Source organism: Patagioenas fasciata, chromosome 16, assembly GCF_037038585.1.
Source record: "Patagioenas fasciata isolate bPatFas1 chromosome 16, bPatFas1.hap1, whole genome shotgun sequence".
Taxonomy (NCBI): domain Eukaryota; kingdom Metazoa; phylum Chordata; class Aves; order Columbiformes; family Columbidae; genus Patagioenas; species Patagioenas fasciata.
In genome coordinates, this window is record NC_092535.1 from 2,653,456 (window position 1) to 2,674,553 (window position 21,098).

General features: G+C 41.7%; 1 protein-coding gene across 10 annotated transcripts in view; it reads left to right on the plus strand.

The window, feature by feature from the left end:
* PTPRT (protein tyrosine phosphatase receptor type T) overlaps positions 1-21,098 on the plus strand; it is a 382,611-nt gene that overhangs the window by 277,425 nt on the left and 84,088 nt on the right. For all 10 annotated transcript variants that reach the window (XM_065850187.2, XM_071815733.1, XM_065850189.2 and 7 more), the window contains exons 12-13: positions 6,967-7,240; positions 15,320-15,356. In XM_065850187.2, coding sequence (XP_065706259.2) covers positions 6,967-7,240; positions 15,320-15,356 — 311 coding nt within the window. The remainder of the gene's footprint in view (positions 1-6,966; positions 7,241-15,319; positions 15,357-21,098) is intronic.

The following is a 21,098-nucleotide window of genomic DNA, read 5'->3' on the forward strand; positions in this document are numbered from 1 at the left end:
TCTTTTTGACAACTGCTTACACTTTGTGCATGTTACCGCATTTCTGTTTGCCGTGCACAGACACTGCAGCGATGATTAGAGCTGCTCAGAACTATATGAGAATATTTACATCGTTAGATTTCTTTCAATAGCCGTCCTTCGTTGGAAAGACGTGATCATTAGTCACTCGTAGTGAGTGAAACTTTAGGAGGTTGGAAGCCCTGATTTTAGTATATGTATTTATGTGTTACGTAAACACGTGTATTTGCATACACACAGGTATTTAGACGTGCACACAACTGTTTATTTAAATGCTCATTGTACCTGCTGATCGACATGAAGTTGTTACTGGAGTTTGTGGTAGTTTGAGAACCTGTTGTGTCTTCTGTATGGTGCAGTTTTAAGAAAGGGACGGTTTTCAGGTCACCTCTCTTTCCCAGCACCATCTGCTCCTCCTGCCTTCCCGCAGGTCACATCTCAAGTCATGCCCAGAAGTAGCATTTCTTAAAATGTATTTTGTCTTTTTGAAAGGCTTTGGAGGATTAATGTGTGTTCAGGCTGAAAACTCCAGACTCCATTAGACAGAACACGTTGGCTGGTGGCTGGAAGCAGGAATATTGGGCAAGAATGTGGGGATTTATTTCCATACAGCTGATGGTGATACCGGGCGAGTCATTGCATTTCCTTTGTGCCGCTGTTTTTATACATCTGCAGGGATGGGGTAATTATGTATTATTAGTACAGTAATTATATATTGTACCTCAGAGGTCTGACAGGGTAACATACCCACCTGGGCTCAGAGGCCAAGGAACATTACATTTGTCTTTACATCATCCCTTCTTTTTATGAAACAAACAAATAGAAAGCAAACAAGAAAAAGCAGCAACAAACCAAAAAAAACCCACCCTGCTACTTTCTAATAGATTTTTCTTTTTTGAGTCGGTTGTGGGAATTTTATGTGATGCTGAAGTATGGCTGCAAAGAGATTTCAGGCGGTATTCTGGCCAAAGATAACATTAGGTATAGTGATGCTGGCAGGATGCTTTTCTACAAATACAAGTATTTTGTTTGGCTTTGCCTTTTTTATAAATTATTTTTTAATGTTTGACACAGTGCACAATTCCTTACATAGATCCCACTGCCTGTCCTACACGTAGCTCATCACAGTCCCTCATAAAACTTGGGAAAGATATGGGACCATATCTCTTTTCTATAGAGGCAACATGCAGTCTTTAAACTCCCTTACTTTTTCTAGAGCCCGTTTCAATCGCTATAGAAATTTAACAAAGGTTGAAATTTTAGTGATAAAAGAAAACCCATGTGAAAACTCTGACTCCAAATAGCATTATCCAAGTGTGAAATCGCTACCCTTCGTTTCATGAATGTCAGAGTACAACATGCCTTGGTAGTAAATCGAGTCTACTGAACTGAAGATGAGAGTAGAAGAAATGTGAAGAGACTCTCCTACCAGCCTTCTTGATTAAATGGATTACATTATTATTGCCTCTATCTCAGCAGGTTTTTTTTTCCCATAGAAATGGCAGTAATTACTATCTCTGCTATGTCATTTTTACAAATTTGGCTGAATTTGGATATTTTGTTGGTATTCTTCAACTTCAGTGAATGTAGTAGAAGAGTGGTTTAATTTAAATGAGTGTTAAGGGAACACACAAAAATAACTTCAAAATGAAGGATCTGGCGTGAATAATTTTGCAATATGAGAGACTATTTCCTCAAGTAGCATCACTATTATAAGCTTTATTTTTGTGAATGCTTTGCAGATGCGAACAAGCTGATTTATGACAGTGCAGCCCAACATTCATAATGGGCTAGCTTTTAAATCTTGGAAATAGCCAAGCATATTCCAGAAAATGACATTATAGAACAATCTCTTTTTTTTCCCTTTTCCTGCATAAAAATATTTATTAAAAGCTAACCTTAACTTCAGCATATTGTATTCTGCATGGAGCTGTTCCAAAGCATAATGGGAATAGCAGGAATCTTTAATTGATTTTAATGGCTTTCGAATCAGTTCCTAAATAGACAGAAAATTGCAGAACAGTGCACGGGGTCCTGTATGTACATCCTAGATGGCTGTGAAATTCAGTTCATTATGTTTTGTAGATTAGTTTCAGAGCTTCTGATTAAAGGTGCTATTGGAGATATTAAGGGTGACATTTTAGCACATGTGAAGTAGGTAACTCAATTCTCAGGAATATACTGCCACCTGTTTGAGCCCAGAAAACTTCAGGAACTTGGAGACTCTCTATGGGGTTTATTCTGAATGCCCGAATGTTTGATTCAGGTTTGCAGGAGGAGCCTGCATTGAACATATAAGTATATGTTTCCTCAAATTTCCCCCCCCTTTTTTTATATTGTCTATGTGGCAGAATTCAGGTTTTTATTTAGACACCTTTAAGAAAGAGAAAATAAGGAAATTGATGCTACTCTTCTGCCTCAGTTTATATTGCTGAAATCAATTTGGCTATAAAACAAGCATATGCACATTCAATAGCTAATCTCAATTCTACATGTGGGTGTCGGGCAACACATCAAACCCCCTCCCATCCCAGGGTCCTGGGGGCTGGATCTGTTTGATCACAGGAAAGGTGGTGAAACCTTCATGGATATACACATATATTTAAATGGGCTCAACCAAATTTAACAGGTTCATAAGTTAAATGGAAAACCAGATGATAAAAAAAAATAGTGTTAAGTATTTGTAGCCTGGATTCTGCGACTTTTAACTAAAAAAATAGGCTGGTATCAGGACTGCCATGTTTAAGTAGCATCCAGGTGAATTGGTCTGAGGGTGTATTTCCAGTGAACATTTCTAGTGGGCAGGCCTGGTGTTTGATGACTGAATTTCTGATTTCTGTGGTTTATGGAGCTCTGCAGTGGGAAATCAACACTCGGTTTATGGGCTGTGATGATTGCTGAAGGAGCGAGCCCGTATCTGACAGGGCTCTCAGAGTCTTAAGAGCATCATCTTAAAAACATTTGCATTATAAATAGGATAAAAGAAGCTGGGTTGGTTGTTGGCCCCTCTGATTGTTTTACCTTTGACTCATAGATTGGTCAGATAGTATTTGGGTTTGATTTTCCTGGTTTTGGATAGCATTCTCAGAAGTGCTGATTTCTGTTAGCTCCGCAGAATAGGTGCAACAATGGAAATTCAATGTCCAGCTCCATGTTGGCTGCTACACCCCACATTTAGATTGGATACCGGGAACAAATTCTTCCCAGAAATGGCTGTGGGGCATTGGAACAGGCTGCCCAGGGCAGTGCTGGAGTCACCATCCCTGGAGGGATTTAAAGGACATGTAGATGAGGTTCTCAGGGCCATGGGTTAGTGCCAGAACTAGGTTAGGTTATGGTTGAACTCAATGATCCTGAGGGTCTCTTCCAACTGAAATGATTCTATGGTTCTGTGATTCTATGCCTGTAGTCTGAGATGACCCAGCTATTATAACGGAAGATGCAAATCTTCTATTCTTATTTCATTTGCCATTTTTCTGCTTCATTCTTTGAATTAAAATAACTATTAATAAGCAAACCTCTACCCTTTGGTAATATCTTCTTTCCTGTAGCCTGTCAAACAATTATTCTGAAAGGAATGTATTCATTTGAGCTAGAAATGAGAAGTTCTGTTCTCTATAGGGTGAAGTGTAAAACCTGCTCACAATAATCTGCTAAAAAATGCACTGCAAGATCAGGCTGTACTAACTGCCACTTATTTTTGTTCCCCAGGAGAAAATATTATTGGAAATAATATATGGCTGATAATATATTTATGTGTTAAGTATTAAAATTAAATGAAAATACATGAAATCTTTATATGATATGTTTAATAAAATTTAGTACCAAAATTGGTCCAGAGGGAGCACTAAACTGTAGAAACATTGGTTTTTTTAAGCTTTAATAAGTCAGGTGAGGGGATCACTATAAGGTTGCAAAGAAATTATATTAGTTTTCATAGCCTTCCATTGTCAGGGATATAGCGAAGATTTCACCTTGTTGATAAGTACTGTGTCAGGATACCAAAGTGCACCTGCCAGATGTTGAGTGCTTCATGGAAAGCTCTGTCTCAGCTTTTCCCCTCGACATTCACACACATCCTAATTCCAAAACTTGAGTCTGGTCTAAATACAAAGCCAGGTTGGTGAGCATTTCCTCAGTCCATCCTCAAATTGCACTGCAAAGAAATCAAGAGCGAGAGGAGGAGAAGTGTAACAGATCTCAGTCCCATAGACGCGGGCTGTGATTCGGAATGTTGATTATGCGCATTTGTTCTTCTGCACTGAATAGAGAACTCATCATTTAAAAGATTATCTTGTAGATAATGATAAGAGTATGTTTTCTTCCTCTGCAAGACAACATTTGTGCTGTGGTGACCATTACGGCCGGTGCTTTTATCAGTGACTTAGAATGGAGCTGTCAAAAACTTTAAAAAGCTTCTATTAAAGTAGTGTGGATTTATCACTAGAAGACCTGTGAAATTTTTCAAGGAGCCCATTTTTGGCCTACTTTTCTAATAAGAGTGTGCAGCCATACAACAGGGCTGTCAGCTCCCCAGCCTTCTAGGAAGCCAGATGTTGGATGAGTGGCCCAGATGTGAGGACCTCTGGAGAGCAGAGCTTGTGGAAGTTTGGAAGCTGGTCCTTTCTGGTGTTTATTGCAATGACGTGTCATAGCAATAGAAACACAAGACTTCCGCTTCTATTGCAGCGTGCACATGTGTGGATTTGATTGCGGTGTTTGCAAATGCAGCAGAATATTAAATATAGAAAAGTAGTAGTTAGTTTTACTATATCATCTTTCATTTTATTGGTATGAAGTTGTTATGTAGTGTTGGGAATTTCAATTGCTCTGCTTTTGTTGTCTCTTTTAATATCATTTCAATGTGTGACTCTGAAACTTGCTTTTCTCCAGCTGGGCTGGATAATAATTTCTCACGGATGTACTGATTCCTGCTATGAACACAGTGCTAGTGACACTGGCTGGAAGCAGTAACTTTGAAGCTTTGAGGGAAGGAGAGCCCCAGGAGACCCATGTTACTGCCTACCTGGAAGACAAAATAAGAGCTATTAGAATAGTTTGGACATCTCATCTCCATTTCCATTGCCCCCTATATTTTTCCCTACACTCTAACTCTCTTTTTATTTTCCTTTTGGAAAAGTACTCCTCCTTTCCCTTGGTTGTAATCACGCCGCTGTGTTCCACAAAATTGTGGGTCATAACAACTTGCAAATGGTTGACCCTGCTCCAGCACCCAAGGAGAGATGCGTCTGCAGCTGAAGTGCTTTTGCAGGCCAAAAGGGCAGATTGTACTCACCCAGTTGATTTTGAGTTAGTGCCCAACTGCAATCTTGGGGGTCATAATGTATGACGGGAAGTTATCATCTTCTGAGCAAAGTTGAATTACTTCTACTCTTTTGAGAATTGCAGTAATGCAAATGGTTCGGCCGAATTTTAGGGTGGGTAATTGTGTGCTTGCTACGCAGAATTCCCACTGGAATTTCATTTGGATGTAAGATAGTTGGCTTTTTCTCTCCAATAAAAAGGCAAACAGTTATGAGAGCATCTTAATGCTGATGGTTGTGTGTGGGGAAGCACTTGATGCGCCTTGCAGCACTTCACTGGTTAATGCAGAGAAACTGATCTCTGAAAATGCCCTAAAGGCAGTCAAGAACATTCTGGTCCTAGGTCAAAATAAAACATGAGACAAAAAGGCAGAACCTGAAAAAGAAGAAAGATATGACAAGAAAAAAGAAAATGAGACTGTGCCAGTCTGTGAACTAGCTAGGGGTGAACTGTGAATCCTGCACTTCTGGAGGGTAGAAATGGATCAAAATATCACAAAGCAAGACTCAGAGTAATCGTTTGATAAGGAAGCAATTTTTCAGAGAGGTATTCTTCTGTCCAGAGTAATCTTTGAAATCAGTCACGCTTTTGGCCACTTGACCACTTCCTTTGAGAGTGGCCACTTGACCACTAGGAAATAACGGAGACGCGGGGAAAGGAGTGAGGGTGAGGGTCATTGGTTCAAGTAGGTAAAGTACACAGAGATGAAAGTGCTGTCGGTGGAGCTGGGGCATAAAGGGAAAAAACGCCAAGAAAGCAGTCAGTCACTAATTCGTAAATTCATTGTACTTGTAAGGATGAGTTGGTTTTGTGTCGAGCAGTGCGAGCCCAATGATTTCCAAGTGATTCACTGGCCTCTTTGTTTTTAGCAGTGAATGTGCCGGGTCCCTGCAGACCTGAAGAAACGGTTAATTCGAAAGCAGGAGGCGGGTTTTGTTTCACTCCTGCTTGTTGAAGGTGCCAGAACTTCACTTCCCACAGGAGCATTGATGAGCTATTGCCATGCTAGAAATTTTTCAGCCCAATCTTTCTGCAACAAGGAGCCCGTGGCAGCCGGGAGACTCATCCGCTGCTGGCTGTTTCCAATCTTTAAATCGATCTCCCCTGTCTAAAGAAACAAAAGACCATTCTCACATAGACAGGCAAGGGCAGCTCATGCGAATATCCTGACAAAAAGTAAAATGACTGCAGCGGTATCTTTCTTTGTCAAATGGGTGAGTGGTGTTAAGCAGACAGTAAACCTGCCTGAGCTGTAGCAGCATGGAACTTCAGGGCTTTGTTGACTGTCTAAAGAAAAAAGCAAATGCCAACACCATCGCATTTGAATACTTTGCAGTCTCCGTGAGCCTGAAATAGTAAGCGAGAAATAACAAGATTGCTGTTTTATATCATAGAGGCCAAAAGCTTAGTGGGAATCAAAAAGGATTATTTCCAGCTCTATGAGATGTTAATATGAAGAGTTGTTGTGGTTTCCTGAAACAAAAGTGAATTGAGAGAACTATAAAGACACCTGCTCAGTACATCAATGTTCTTCTTACTCTGCCTTTTTCTTTTATTGTTGGAAGCATTCTTGCTATTCAAGGCTCTTGGGGCTCTAATCTTGCCTTCCTCTCTCCCTCCTAGTGTCTATCAACTTGTTGTCAAGGAGGAGAAGCTGCAGAAAGCACGAAGAGCTGCAGACATCATCGAGTGCTTCTCTGTCCCCGTGAGCTACAGGAACGCGTCCAGCCTGGACTCCCCTCACTACTTCGCAGCCGAGTTGAAACCCGTCAACCTGCCCGTCACGCAGCCCTTCACCGTGGGCGACAACAAAACCTACAACGGCTACTGGAATGCTCCGCTTTCTCCCCTGAAAAGCTACAGCATATACTTCCAGGCTCTCAGCAAGGCGAATGGAGTAAGTGCAGACAAAATTGAAATTGCATCTGTGCATATGACCGCTTCTGTCCACCCTCTGCATCTTTCACCTTTATTCTCCTTTGAGTGCCGGTTTAATTCCTCCTCGTGACCCTCTTACAGACATTTGATGAAAATTAAACATGCCACTACTTGTCCTGCATTCAAGTCTCCCTCTGACACCTAGATCTGATGAGAAACCTATTGGGGAGCCAAGTAATGTAAAGTCAGATGTTGGCATGTGCTTTACAAAATTAATTGCTTCATATTTGTTGTGATTTTTGGGTTTTTTTAATTATTCTTTATATTTTATTTTATTTTATTTTATTTTATTTTATTTTATTTTATTTTATTTTATTTTATTTTATTTTATTTATTTTATTTTATTTTATCTTATTTTTCCCTCGCATTGATTGCGGAGTAGGCGCTATTGTCCTTTTAAAAGCCCTAACTGCAATATCCTGATAGTCTCCAGCTCACAATGCTTATGATTTTGGAGGAGACATTCCGAGATGAGAACCACACAAAAGCTATGAAGTTAAATTACCTTTTAGCTTGCATTTGGTCACATCATAATGTAGCACTTATGGTTGGGATTTTCAGCTTGAGCAAAATGTAAGTTGTACTGCAGGGAGGACAGTGTGCATCCCTTTTTTATGCCTTTTGAATACCCCGGACCATTTTTTTTATACATATTCACTCTGTGATATTAAGTTTAAAATGGAGACAGCACGGGAGACATAGTCTGCCCTGTTCTCAGACCCAAATGACATACACGTGATGCCCCAAAAATACCCATCATAGGAAGAGTGAAGGTCTCTTCTCCCTTTTCCATTCTTCTGTTCCAACCTAGAATAGTTTATCACCTTCTCTTTTAACTTTCCTATTTCAGGTCTGTTCAGCTAACAGCGTACAGGCCCGATCCAGGCTAAGCAGTCGTTCACCTTCCTCCCCTTTAATTCCCCTAATTGTTTTTTGTTATCACATAACACGATACCATTTGACACTCTGACTTCTTGATGAGTCTTAAAGCATTAACATGGCATCAAGAAGTTGGGTAGCTGGGTTATTAGCACATTTGCCAGTGCTTTTGCGAGTCTGACTTTAACATAGATAAATTCTCTAAGACATCACCTCTGAAGGAGCGAAATTAGAAAAATCAATCAAAGGTGAATGGTGTAGGCTTAGGTCTCCACTTAGGATAGTGTCTTTTATACCTGAAACACAGGTGCGCGTCACAGGGGACCGTACATCATTCAACAGGCTAGCAATGCCAATGAATGTTCACAACATATCTTGGTGTTTTACTGCCTTCATTTATCACCGTTCTCCTGCGGAGTTTCTGCTGTGCGACTGACAAGCACAAATCTCTTCAATACTGTGCTGTTTTTCAGCTCGGTTTCCTTTCTAGTCGATATAGTTTCCTTCCAGCGCTACTCAATTAATTCAATTTTGGATTTGTCCTTATAAAGGAAATTGTGAAATATATGTGTATGTCTCTCTGTGTCTAGTTAATTCCCCCTTGTGCGATAGTTAATTGCTAGTGAATGGATCCCCAGGGAAGAAAAAACTTTATTTGCCTAAGTACAATATAATATGCCATAAATGGGTTATATGAATGGAAATGTGGGCTTCCCTTGGCATTCGGGATAAACGCAACATCGTGTGGTTCCTACTGTTTCTGGGTCTCTGTGGCTGGCAAGTTGCACCACGCTCGTTACATACAAGGTGATAAGGACTCAAAAAAAGGATGAGCTTGGGCTGTTCTAATAGGAACATAGGACTGTAAAGGACTTTTTAAGCGTAATTAATCCAAAGAGTTTGTATGTAACAAGGCATAGTTTGCGAAAGCATGAGGAGTGTCCTGCCAGACAAAGGACATTCCTGTTTAAGCAAGTAATTGCATTAATGATTTATATTGGTACAATGTATACTTATATATCCTTGAAGCTCAGTACTATGGGGAAGAGTATGAGGAAATGTCCAAGAGTGGAATATGGATCTTCAGAGGACTAGCTGGAATACTTTTTGTTTCTGATAAAATCCTTAAGCCCAATATTTCAAACATCAGGGGCTGTTTTTCATCCAGTCTTTTGCAGCTGTAAATAATAAGATTTGTTCCATTCCCAGGATTGTTCACAGATGTATTTGTATTTAAGAATTCTGGGTTTTCGTTTATGTCTATAAGCTGAGCAGCTTTGACTGGTCTTCATAAAGCCTACTAATAGTTATGGCTGCAATGTGGCACTTCTGATGATGCACATCTGCTAAAAACCTGAAACGGGAACAATTTAGCACAATTAAAATATAGCCTTATGTTCCCTTGCACATGAAAAACTTCACAGAACATTGCCACTGATTTTTTAATTAGGATATTCTATAGTTTCATTAATCACTGACAGTTGTGGAATGATGGAACTTCTTTCCACACCTGGAACCTGCGATGAGAAACCTTTGTGCAGTGAACCAGAACATCTTCCTTTGGAAATGCAGGACTCTGGGGAGAGCTTAATTTGAAGAAACATTCTGTATTTGGTCAAAAAGCTTGATTAGGAGGAGGTAGAAGTGTTACAGGAGTTCTGCATTGTTTCAGCTCTTCTGTACATGGAGGGCTGTACTCATTTGGTGTTCTCGTCTGCTCTGCAACCATTAGCTGTGATTGTTACAGTGAAAGGAACATAATTAACAGCTGGATGCAAAACAAGTGTGGCAAATTGCTGCAAAATCAGATCATGAGCTTTTCTGCCTTCTCTTGTGCAATGTTGTACTTGTTGTTTCAGAGTTTGAATGAGATAGCTGTCGCTGGCTGAATTTCTTTTTGTGGACGGTTTCACGAAGTTTGGTCAATGTGGCGTTGCTCCCAGACAGGGGTCTCAGTAGAACATATGTGAAACGGAGTGGTTTTCAGCTTTGTTATACAAAATGCTTCCAAATTGTGAGAATTTCCCTCCTAGGGACTGTTGCAAGCCAGATGCTGAGCTGAAATGTGTCAGAGTTTGAAGTAAGAGGGGAGAGGAAAAAAAAAAGGAGAAAAAGGAGCCAGAAGCTCCAGGCTGTGTAATGGTGAGGGTGAGAATCACCATGAGTTACTGTGTGATTGTTAGATGGAGTTAGCACAGGAAGTGACTCGGGAAGAAGAATGGATACCTGGCAGGTGTCCTCTGGCAGGACCTCAGCACACGCTGTCACAGCCCTCCAGGTAGCCAGCTGGTGGTTGCTGGTTGTCCTGGTGCCACCTGCTCCCGCTGGGTGGTCTGCAAAACCTCCCTGAGCTCAGCCCCTTCAAAACACCAGCCCTTCAGGGTTTATCCCTATGAAAGGTGAGGCCAGGGTGGTACGAAGAGAGAGCCACGAAGGTGATGGGGTGGAGCCATCTCGCTTATGAGGAAAGGCTGAGGGAGCTGGGGCTCTGGAGCTTGGAGGAGACTGAGCAGCAACCTCATTAATGGTTATCAATATGTAAAGGGTGAGTGTCAGGAGGATGGAGCCAGGCTCTTCTCGGTGACAACCAATGAAAGGCCAAGGGGTAATGGGTTCAAACTGGAACACAGGAGGTTCCACTTAAATTTGAGAAGAAACATCTTCCCGGTGAGGGTGGCAGAGCCTGGCCCAGGCTGCCCAGGGAGGTTGTGGAGTCTCCTTCTCTGCAGACATTCAAACCCGCCTGGACACCTTCCTGTGGAACCTCAGCTGGGTGTTCCTGCTCCATGGGGGGATTGCACTGGATGAGCTTTCCAGGTCCCTTCCAACCCCTGACATTCTGGGATTCTGTGGCAGCACCATGTTGCTCCTTATCCTCTCTTATCCTTACACTGACTTAATGATCAAAGTTAAATGTTGCAGGTTTTACTGTCCTCAAGTTCTTTATCTGGGTGAGTCTCTGGTTAGTGATCCAGCCACACGCTCAAATGGGGAAAATTCTTTGGCTGCTGCGAAACCTGCAGCTCAGAAACCAGACCTTCCTAAAAAAAATACCCTTCTTGCAGTTGCGTTTTACCTCACTGAGTTAAAATGAAATCTGTAGCGGCAGAGTTGCGATCGATAACTCTTGGGCCATTTTTCCTCCAAATGGGAGCTGAGGCAGGAGCCTCTGTAACACAGCTGGAGATGATGCAGGGATGCTGCCAGCTGCTCCCCCAGCCCGGTGGTCCAACAGGTGAATGATGTTTTCAGGCCAGGATTGTGAAAAGTAGCACCACAGGAATCAATGGGAATATTATTTTTGAGGGAATGATAGACCCTACAGACATTCTTATTGATTTTTTTTCCTTTCTTAATGACTTGTACTACATGCACAATCGGGCAGTTCATTATTATCAGGGGACTTCAGGCTGGATTTCTAGATGTTGACAGGTCTACTCGCAGTACACAGCATTCTTCTTCTTGGACATTTTGGAGGTATGGATGGAGCTGCCAACAGAGGGGTGGCGTTCATCCCTGTGGAGATGGCCCACAAGAAAAAACAGGTTCTCCAGTTCAGCACGAGCTGTGTTCTGACAAATGAAGTGTCACCAAGGCCGCCTGCATTGCTTCTGTGAACTATTGAATAGCTTAGAGGTGCTCTGAGTTCAGTAGGATTTACGTTTACTCTTTAATCTCATGTTGGAGCTGCTGGCGCAGAAATAAAGCAGCTGTAGAAGCACCTGACTCTTTGTAAGCCCCTGTTTCCACATCTGGTTGGCCACCTTGGGCCAGGGGATGTGGACCTGAGTGTTTCCTGGACAGTAAATATAATCCTTATCCAGTTTACCTCCCAGCTGAGAGATGTGGGTATTCAATGGTTAACTGCATATCATTGGAATAAACGTAACTTGTAAATAATAAAAGCCCTAATCACTTTGTTAAACCTCCCTTCTCCAAGTGACACAGATACTAAAAATAGCTGATAATTGGAAAGGCAATATTGTTTTTTTCTTAGTCTTTTGGCAGTTCCCTTAAGCTGGCAAAAGAAATTATAGGGGAGTCCATTGACCCTGCACAGACACATGCACATGATTAATTTTAAAGACAGAAAACAGTTGGCTTCAGTGGGATAAAATAGAAACACACAGTCTAGAGCTTCTCTGAACAGTAAGGTCTTACTGATGCTGGCAGGTGGTTCTTTACATGTGGCAGGTACTGTTTAACTAATGCAAAGTCAGAATCATAGAATGTCCTGAGTTGGAAGGGACACACAAGGATCATTGTGTCCGAATCCTGTCCCTGCATAGGATAGAAAAGGAAAGAAAAAATGGTGGGTGCGAAAACAGATGGATGAAAAAGCTTTTCTTCTTTTATTGTTTGTTCATAAACAGCAAGCTGTCATTTTAAAAGAAAATTATAAGAGAAAATCATGTGCCCTCTTAGGTTGTGAAGATACAGCTGTCACACCAACATATGTCCTGCTGCCCTCACAGTTCTCTTCTGCAGAAAATTGTTCTCATTCAAACACTAAAGAGACAAAGGCAGAACTTATCCAGCGTACTTCAATGAAACGTGCATTTAGGAACCTAAGTAATTAGTAGACAGCATCAGCTCCCTTTCTTTGAAAATGAAACAAATACGATTGTGGGAAAATGGTTTTACAGGTTTTTGTTTGGTTGGTTTGCTTAAAAACAAGAGACGCAAAAAATCCCCACGAAAAACAAACAGGTGTTAATTTATTCTGTTTCTTGGTAGAAAAGTTTGTACAAATTCACAATTCTCAGCATTAACCAAAGAAAAATAGAGCAAATCTCAAGAGATCTCATTTTTATGAGACGCCACAGAGATGAGCAGTGGGTTGATCAATGAGGCGATCAATGGAAATCGATGGAATAATTAGCCCTAATCAGGAATATGGACAAAGTTCAAGTCTTTATACTTAAGCATCCCTAGTAGCTGGATGTCTGGTGTCTCTGCGGGTTTGTTTTATGTTTTCCTTCTCAGAAGGTGCAATTTGAAATGAAGATCGGAAGTCCAGATGTCTTGTTCCTCTAGTGACTGATTGCCTTTGCTTTTGGCAGTGCCAGATCATGGTCTTCTAATAACTAGGACTGTCTGTGCTAAACGCAGCAATTAGTGGATGTAGATGCAAACAGAACACACCACATCCTGTCTTCTCAAATTACCCTGTGGGGGGGTGATGTGCCGGAATATGCAAATGCTCAAATGAGATCAGTTACAGCATCATTAACAAGATTTCAGGTTTTGTTTTCCCACCTCTTCTTTTCTCAGCATTGACTAATTTCTCCAGCTTTTTGTTGCACTTTGAAGCTAGCAGAAAGCAATAAATACACCAGAAAACTTTCCACAACAAAATGTGAGAAAGTGTCCACCTACTTTTAGACTGCAAAAATGTTATATTGACATTTTTTTATTTATTTTTCATCACTGATTTTCCAGGTCACCTTGTCTTAGATTGTAAACTACATCAGAATCTGTCTGTCTTATAATACCCAGCATTATGTGCTGAGGCTGTGCTCTGAAAATAAAGCTCTGGTTTTCCTGCTTCATATATCATCACTAGTAATAAAGATTTTGGATTTCCAGAATAGCTGGCAATTCAAGCTGATGATACACGAGGCAGAGATGGATGGGGAGCTCTGTTGCACAGTTTTGTCGACTTCGCCGTGCTGATGGTTGTACAGGTTATGTAGAGGTTTTGATTTTTAAAGAAGAGAGGGGTCAGTGCACCAAAGAGATGCCTGTGGTTTACTGGGATTAACAGGGCTTCAGTCCCACTCCAGGGATGTCCTTAACAGACATGGTTTGTCCTTGGTGATCCAAGAATTCCTTAAGAGAGTTTGAAGGCCAGATCAACAAAGGAGCGGTTTGTCTTGAATATTTTGTTGTTTTTAGACTACGCAAAGCGTTACTTCAACCCTGATAGCGTGGCTGACTTGAGGAATCTCAAGGAATGTATAGAAAGGGATCGGAGGGAATCGCCTTGTGTTTCCCAGTGTGGACCCTGTGATTGTCCCCTTCCTACTCACAACATGAATGTGAGGAGAAGGGCAAGATGGGACCATGTGTTTCTGCTCAGGCCAAGGAGGGTCTGTCACAGATTTTCTCCAAGAGCAAATTTGGATTTTCACAGTGTTTATCTTGCTGTGTGAGGATGGAATGAGTTGCTCAGCAGCTCCTGATTCCGGAGCACAGATAGCATCCATAGTAATGTCGCATTGTTACATACGGTAATTGATGCAGCATTCGTTACACCTGAGACATGTACAAGAGCGTGTAAAGACATAAAGTGCTCAGAAAGCCTTGCAGCAGGTTACTGTCTGACGAAGTCAGTTTTTTAACCGAAGAAACACAGTAAGATTTGGATGGCGGTTGTGCACTGGGCAGGAGCAGTCTGTGCCAGCAAGGCTGTAGAATGGGGCGCTGGGGACACCAGAAAGGATGGGTTTTCAGCAGAGGCGGCCTGAGAAGGCTGCCGAGTATGAGCTTTTAGTCAAGCCAAATCCAACACGGCTTTTGCGATCCAAACTCCTGTTTACGCAGATCTGCGGGCTCCGAGGCGGATTGAACAAAAGCGTTGGGTTTTATCCCAGCTCCGCGATGACAAAGTGCAGCGCTGTGGGTTGTGTTTGAACAGCTCATTTGGCAGAGCCAGCCGTACAACACGCTGCTTCGCTCCACATACATTCCAGAGAGCTGAAATATCCCAATGACTATTTCAGTGTCTGTTTGCCATGTGTTTAAATAAATAACCAATTTGCAAAATTTGCAGTAATGGTGCATGAAAACTCAATGTACGGTTGCATGTACTTTTGACCCAAGGCTTGTCTGCCTATTACAGATCAGGTCATTAGCTGGTAAATTCTATTAGTTAAGCAGGCAGTTACACAGGACCCATCGCTCACAGAGAGAGTGTGGAAAAACATGTTGTCACTCTTAACTTCGCACCAGTTAGAGAAGCATCTGTAGGCAAGTCCATTAGTATGGAGTGTTGTATGCAACTGAAGCTGCTATGGTATTTTCAGAAATGAAGTGTAAGAGAAAAAGCTTATTTGTTTTAGTACCTTATTAAAGGAATGTATGTTTATTGCAGATGGGCAAATTACACCCCTTAATGTTTTTCTTTTTTATTTTTTTTTTGCTTTATATTTTTCAGGAAACAAAAATCAACTGTGTCCGGCTGGCAACGAAAGGTATGTGGGTCTACTTTTCTGCAAAGCAAAATGCCAGTAATGTAAAGGCTGCAGTGGTGATGCAACTTGAGTACAGTTACTATTCAAAGAACAAGCTAGTTTTCTTCTTTAAAGAAGAGTACAAAGTCAAAACAACAATTTCCAGAACCACTTCACTGTATGTGCGGACTCTGTTATTTTTTGGTTTTAAGACAATGCATCTGTCTCTCTGTGGTTCCTCCTTTCCCTTATTTTGTTGACAGCTTTCTTGCCCTTTAGACTGTTCTTGGTATTGGCAGAATGTCACTGAAAAAGCCTCCTATTAATGTTGTTCTCTCCACAACTGTATAAAGTACATAATTAAGAGGAGACATCATGGAAGCCTAACCTTGAACACAGTGGGGCATGATACTTGTCACACCGTTTTCATGGTACAATTCAACAAACAGAGTAGAGTACATTCCTTGTTTTTCTTGCAATTACTTCAGAACAGACCAAACTGATAGATCAAACAGACCAGAATGTGCAAACGCAAGACAAATGGTGTTAAGATGCAATGCTCCGATCCCCAGGTTGCTTCACAAGGTGCAGCTCTTGGGGAACCAGTGATGGCAATGTATGGGTTCCTTCTTGGAGCTTACAGTTGCTCTTAACAACTCTTCTAAGGACTTCAAAATCACCCCAGGGGCTACTTCACCAGCAGAGGTGTCAGAAACCAATTTACTTGTAACACAAACAGAGGAGTAGCTGTAAAAAGGCTTAACACACATCGTAGTCTCAAAATGGGTGGTATGGAAATGACATGGAAATTGCCATGAGCTGTGCTGCAGGTAGTCCTCCATTTCCAAAATTCAGGTTTACCATCTTGTGCTCACTCTCTCACTGTAATGTGAAACAACTGCATGGATGCCTATGGAGTCTGTGCAGAGTTAAATGTAATCAGCAGGAACCCATGACCCTTTTTCCTTTGAGGCACCATCCCATTTTTTTCCATTCTTTTTACTCCTTTCTGTCTTGTAGCAGCAACAGAAGTTAATTACTTTGAGGTACTTTCCCCTGATGGCTCCTGCATCTGTGCTTAGAGGGAAGTTGAGAGGGATCAAAGAAGCCCCAGCTAACAGTTACTGGGTAGCAAAAAAGGACTTTGTCCTCTGTATGTGGAGACACCCCCAGTCCGTTACAGAAAACCGTGCACTGGGATGGCAGGTGCTGCACAAAGCTCCCACCTGTGCAGCTGTTTTCACTGCTGGGACCCAACGTGCAAACTGGTGGGGCTGTGAGCAGTTGTGTCACCACTGAAAGCCGAGGAGGATGAGCCATTTCCCCCTTTTCTCCCTTTTGTGTGTGGCTCCGGTGGTCCCCATGTCCTCTTGTCGCTTTCCTTTTTGAAAGTTCCTCGTAAAAATCTTTATTTAATTCATTTCTCTGGGTTACGAACATTCGATGTCTCAGCCTCCCTTCCTCCCCCTTCGGACTTTCCAGCTGGTAGTGATGTGACCATGTGCATACCTTCTTTTGGCTTTCTGGTGGTAGAACGAGATACAGCAGGACTGGGTAAAACGAGTCTGAGCGAAATGAGTCATGAGATCAGAGAAACTGGATTAATGCATCTTTTGGAACCCTGTAGTTTCTTCCATTTCAGTCATTCCTTTTTCAGGAGTTGGTGGACGAATGTTTTCATGCTAGCAGGAAGGATTTTGTTCTGTGACTATTCAAAGGAAAATAAAAACCTGTGTAGCTTGAAAAGTCCCATTCTTGCATGACCTTTTGATTTGCCCCGCCTGATTTGGGTACTTCAGGAAAGAGTCACATAAGTGGTTGACCTTGACCTGACTTCTGCAAACTGATTTAATTTTCCTTAACTGCTTAGGTCATGAGGAAGAGTCAATGACCCACCCTCATTCTGCCATCTCTGAATGTCCTCTCTTTTTAAAAAAGGATCTCTTACTAAAATTAATTTGATAAGAGGTAAAAGAGATGGGTAGAGCCTGAGCATGCCTAGAGCCACTGTTTTTTGGTGATCTTTAGGATTTTTCTTGATAGATGTGAATGGAAAAGGACAAGAAATGAGGATCGTTCTAGTGTTTATTCTCACTGTCTCCATGGATATCTCTTTTGATTTATAGGCAGATATCTTATTTCAATACACGAAGTGTGGAAATATCTGTGGAAATTTTTTTTCTTTTTTTCCTTGTTCTCACTCCACAAATTGCAATTTTGTATGTCAGAGCCTGACTGTTAGCAAAGGCAGTGGAATATGCACAGCTGTGGCTGATTTGGTGCAGTTGTAGCTCTTCAAAGCTACAGTACTGCCTGCAGCCCATAAGCAAGGTAGCATCATGAGCAAATTTGTAGTCTTGATAACGTAACAGCGTCTTCCATTGCTGGCACCTGTGAAGCGGGAGCAGCTGAGCAATAGCTGAACAATGTGGTTCTGTGCTTTGGAGCTTTCCCACAGCTTCAGATTTCCATATGTCATGAGGCTGAATTCCTATCATACGTTAACTTCGTGTGAACAGAAAGACTCAACCACACCACATCCCAGCCCCTGACAAGGGGTGTCACATCTGCCCTCTCGCTGCTCTCTGGCAATGGGCAGAGACAGTCATGAAACTACAATTCCATTGTGACCTGATCAAAGGCTGATAGCTGGGATGTTCCAGGTGACCTGCTGTGTCTGTGCTGTCTTCTCTCTACTCATTATATTGATTATCTCTAACGGCATTGCCCTGTATTCACCTTTATTTGCGTAGTTGTCTTTCTGAGGATAGAATGAGCAAACCTGTAGTCTACCTTGAACAAAATTGTCCAATCTGCTGGCAAAGATACTGCTGTGGTGTCTTTGATAGGAGTCAGAAAGAAAGAAGAGCTTTTGGAGTTGGGGCTAATCTCAGCATTGACGGCTTAGAAACTTTGCTTTGAGTTGGTACCAGAGAAAAAGCATAATATATTTTGATTCAAGAAAATAAAGATATACTACTGGTGCCAGACCAAATGCTCATTTTGGGCCATAGGCCTAATTTTTCCATTCCTAGACATTTGACGCTGTAGTAGCTCCATTTATGTTGGTGAAATGAGTTCTGATTTACACCCATGACAGGAAGATGAGGATCAAGACATGTTTAAGCAAGGCAAGTGTTCCTTTGAAGTACTGGATTAACAAGGACACTAAACATGAGTGTGGGAGTAATTAGGCAATAAAATGTGTTAGGCAGCATGTTACTGGGGGATTATAACACATCTTGGGTGTTGCTGCAAGGCACCTGTTCAGAACCTGAGTAGCTTTAATTACTTGAGAGACGCATGAGACTGTTCCACTGTTGCCACTTCAGAAGGCTGGGAGGCAATCTGCTTTGTACGTCCCATTGCCTCCAAACCGAGGAAACGAAAGTACACGACTCTTTAGAAAGTGGTTTAGTCCATTAAAGAGAGTTTTGGAGATCTCTCAGTTTTCTCTCTTCCTCTTTTAGCAATAAATAGAGTGTTCAGATTGACCTCAGTCCAGTTCAGCTCCACACAGGAGCTGTTTCCCATCTCTCCTGGTGGTTCACTCCTGGGCACGATTTTCTGTGTGCTACTCCTTTTTAGATGAACTTTATTCTTCTTGTCGCGAGAAGGATCTCTCAAATCGTTATGTATTGGCTTATCAAATGTCATGGGGGAATTCAGCATTTTGGAGCACCAGGTCGTGACACCAGTAGTGCGTTTTCCAAAGCAGAACTAGCAGATGTCCAACCAAGCAAGTGCCTCTGTTGAGCCCATGTCGTTCCATCCAGTGTCTCAGTGTAAGTGTTGGCTGATGCTGGTGGAAAGGGCCAGTGGCCATTGTTCAGAGATTCAGGCCAGACACAAGGAAGAAATTGTTGCCCCTGAGGGTGGTGAGAGCCTGGCCCAGGTTGGCCAGAGAGGTGGTGGATGAACCATCCCTGGAGACATCCCAGGCCAGGCTGGATGGGGCTCTGAGCAACCTGAGCTGGTGAAGATGTCCCTGCTCATGGCAGGGGGGGCACTGGGGGAGCTGGGAAGGTCCTTCCAACCCAAACTGTTCTGTGATTCTGTGATCATCAGCCTTTGCTGTGGTGATATTTGGCAATCCATCAGAAAGCTCTCTGCATTTGTCCAGTCTGTAGCCATTTCATGTTTTGCCAGCAGGTTTTAAATCCAAAAGCCTTATTAACCTTTTTTTTTTCTTTTTTTTTCCCCTACGTATATATTTATTTTCAGGTTCATTGGTCTCAGATTTCTTACCGTTTCCAACCATAAACATCTCTCCTCACATGGGCAACTCCTGTTTTTTAAATTACTGGAGTAATGTCGTTTTTCACAACATTAGTCACTTGGATGCATGTCATTAGCATAAAACACTCTTTAAAAATAAGTTTCTAATTAAACCTTGATTTACCACCTCTCTGCCATACAATTCTCATTCAGCCAGCTTATTTATTAGTTTTGCCATTTGGTTTCGCTGATAGCATTTGCTTTAGTATGTCCCATTCTTTCTGAATTAACTGACTTGTTCTCCCTGTCTTTAAAGCAACATATTCATATTGACACTTTATTAGACAAAATTGCAACCTCTCACCAAGAGAGAGCGATTACCTCTTGTATTCTTAAAGTGCATTAAATTCATTTCACAGTGTAATTGAAACTAAGGCTCATTAATGGTTCCTTATCTCTTGATACTCATTCCTCCTTTCTTTAAAATGTGAGTTCATGCAAATGAAAGAATGGAAATTTAATAATCATTATGAGGTACATTTTTCTTTTTCCTTTTTTTCTTTTTTTTCCTTGTGCATGCTGCCTGGGAATGGTTTTGCTTGTTCTCAGCAGTAATAGGTAGGCAACAGGTGACCACGGGAAGCGCGCCCAACCTCTTGAGCACAGGTGATTATCAGGTCAAGAAAATGAAAACTGTTCCAGAAGTCCGAGCAGCTTTGTGATTTCTTATTTCGTATTCGGTTTGCATGGGAACCGTTACAATTATTTTAACTCTAATATTTGAACTACAGTCGTCAAGGGGGCATTCCTTACATGGCTCTCCTTTAGCACCAAGGTCAATATACACCTGTGCAGAAGGTCATCTGAAGGACTAAACACCATCTTTCCATGAGCTCTCGAGCGTGACTGAAGAGCCCCATGGATTCCTTGCTGACCCTCTGCAGAGGCTGAATAAGTCACTAGGCATCCATGGATGTCACCTTACATTTTTGCATTAAAGTTAGCCATGGCATTTTCTGGGGCTGGTTATTACGCTTACTCTTAGGCAGCGGAGTCCTGCTGTTGAAGAAATGGTGACAGAAAAATTAAAACTTGATTCCATAAGCCCTCTGCATAGAAACTTCTTCATTGAGCCTCGGTAGCACCGTGTAAAATCATTCACTGGTTATTAATGGGGAGGTTCAGAATGAACTTGGAGGTCTGTGTGTCATAAACTCGCCTCATAGTTTGTAACACTAGGACTATTACCATCATTATACTCCAGAAAATTTAAATATAGAGAGGAAATCCCATCAGTTTGTGGAAATAGTATCTTCTACTTCAGCTTGTGCATAGAGTGACTTCTTGGGATGTGACAGAGTTACATGTGATTGATATAAAAAGGAGTGGAAAAGAGAATTGGCTTTTCAGTTTTGGCATGGATGAAATGTTTGTTGGAATGTTGCTCTCCCAGTTATTCCTGTCTAGCTATGACTTCCTCACCCAACAGTTACTTCAAGTGCATATCAGGGCAGCTGTAATGATACAGGGGCAAAAAGAAAGTAC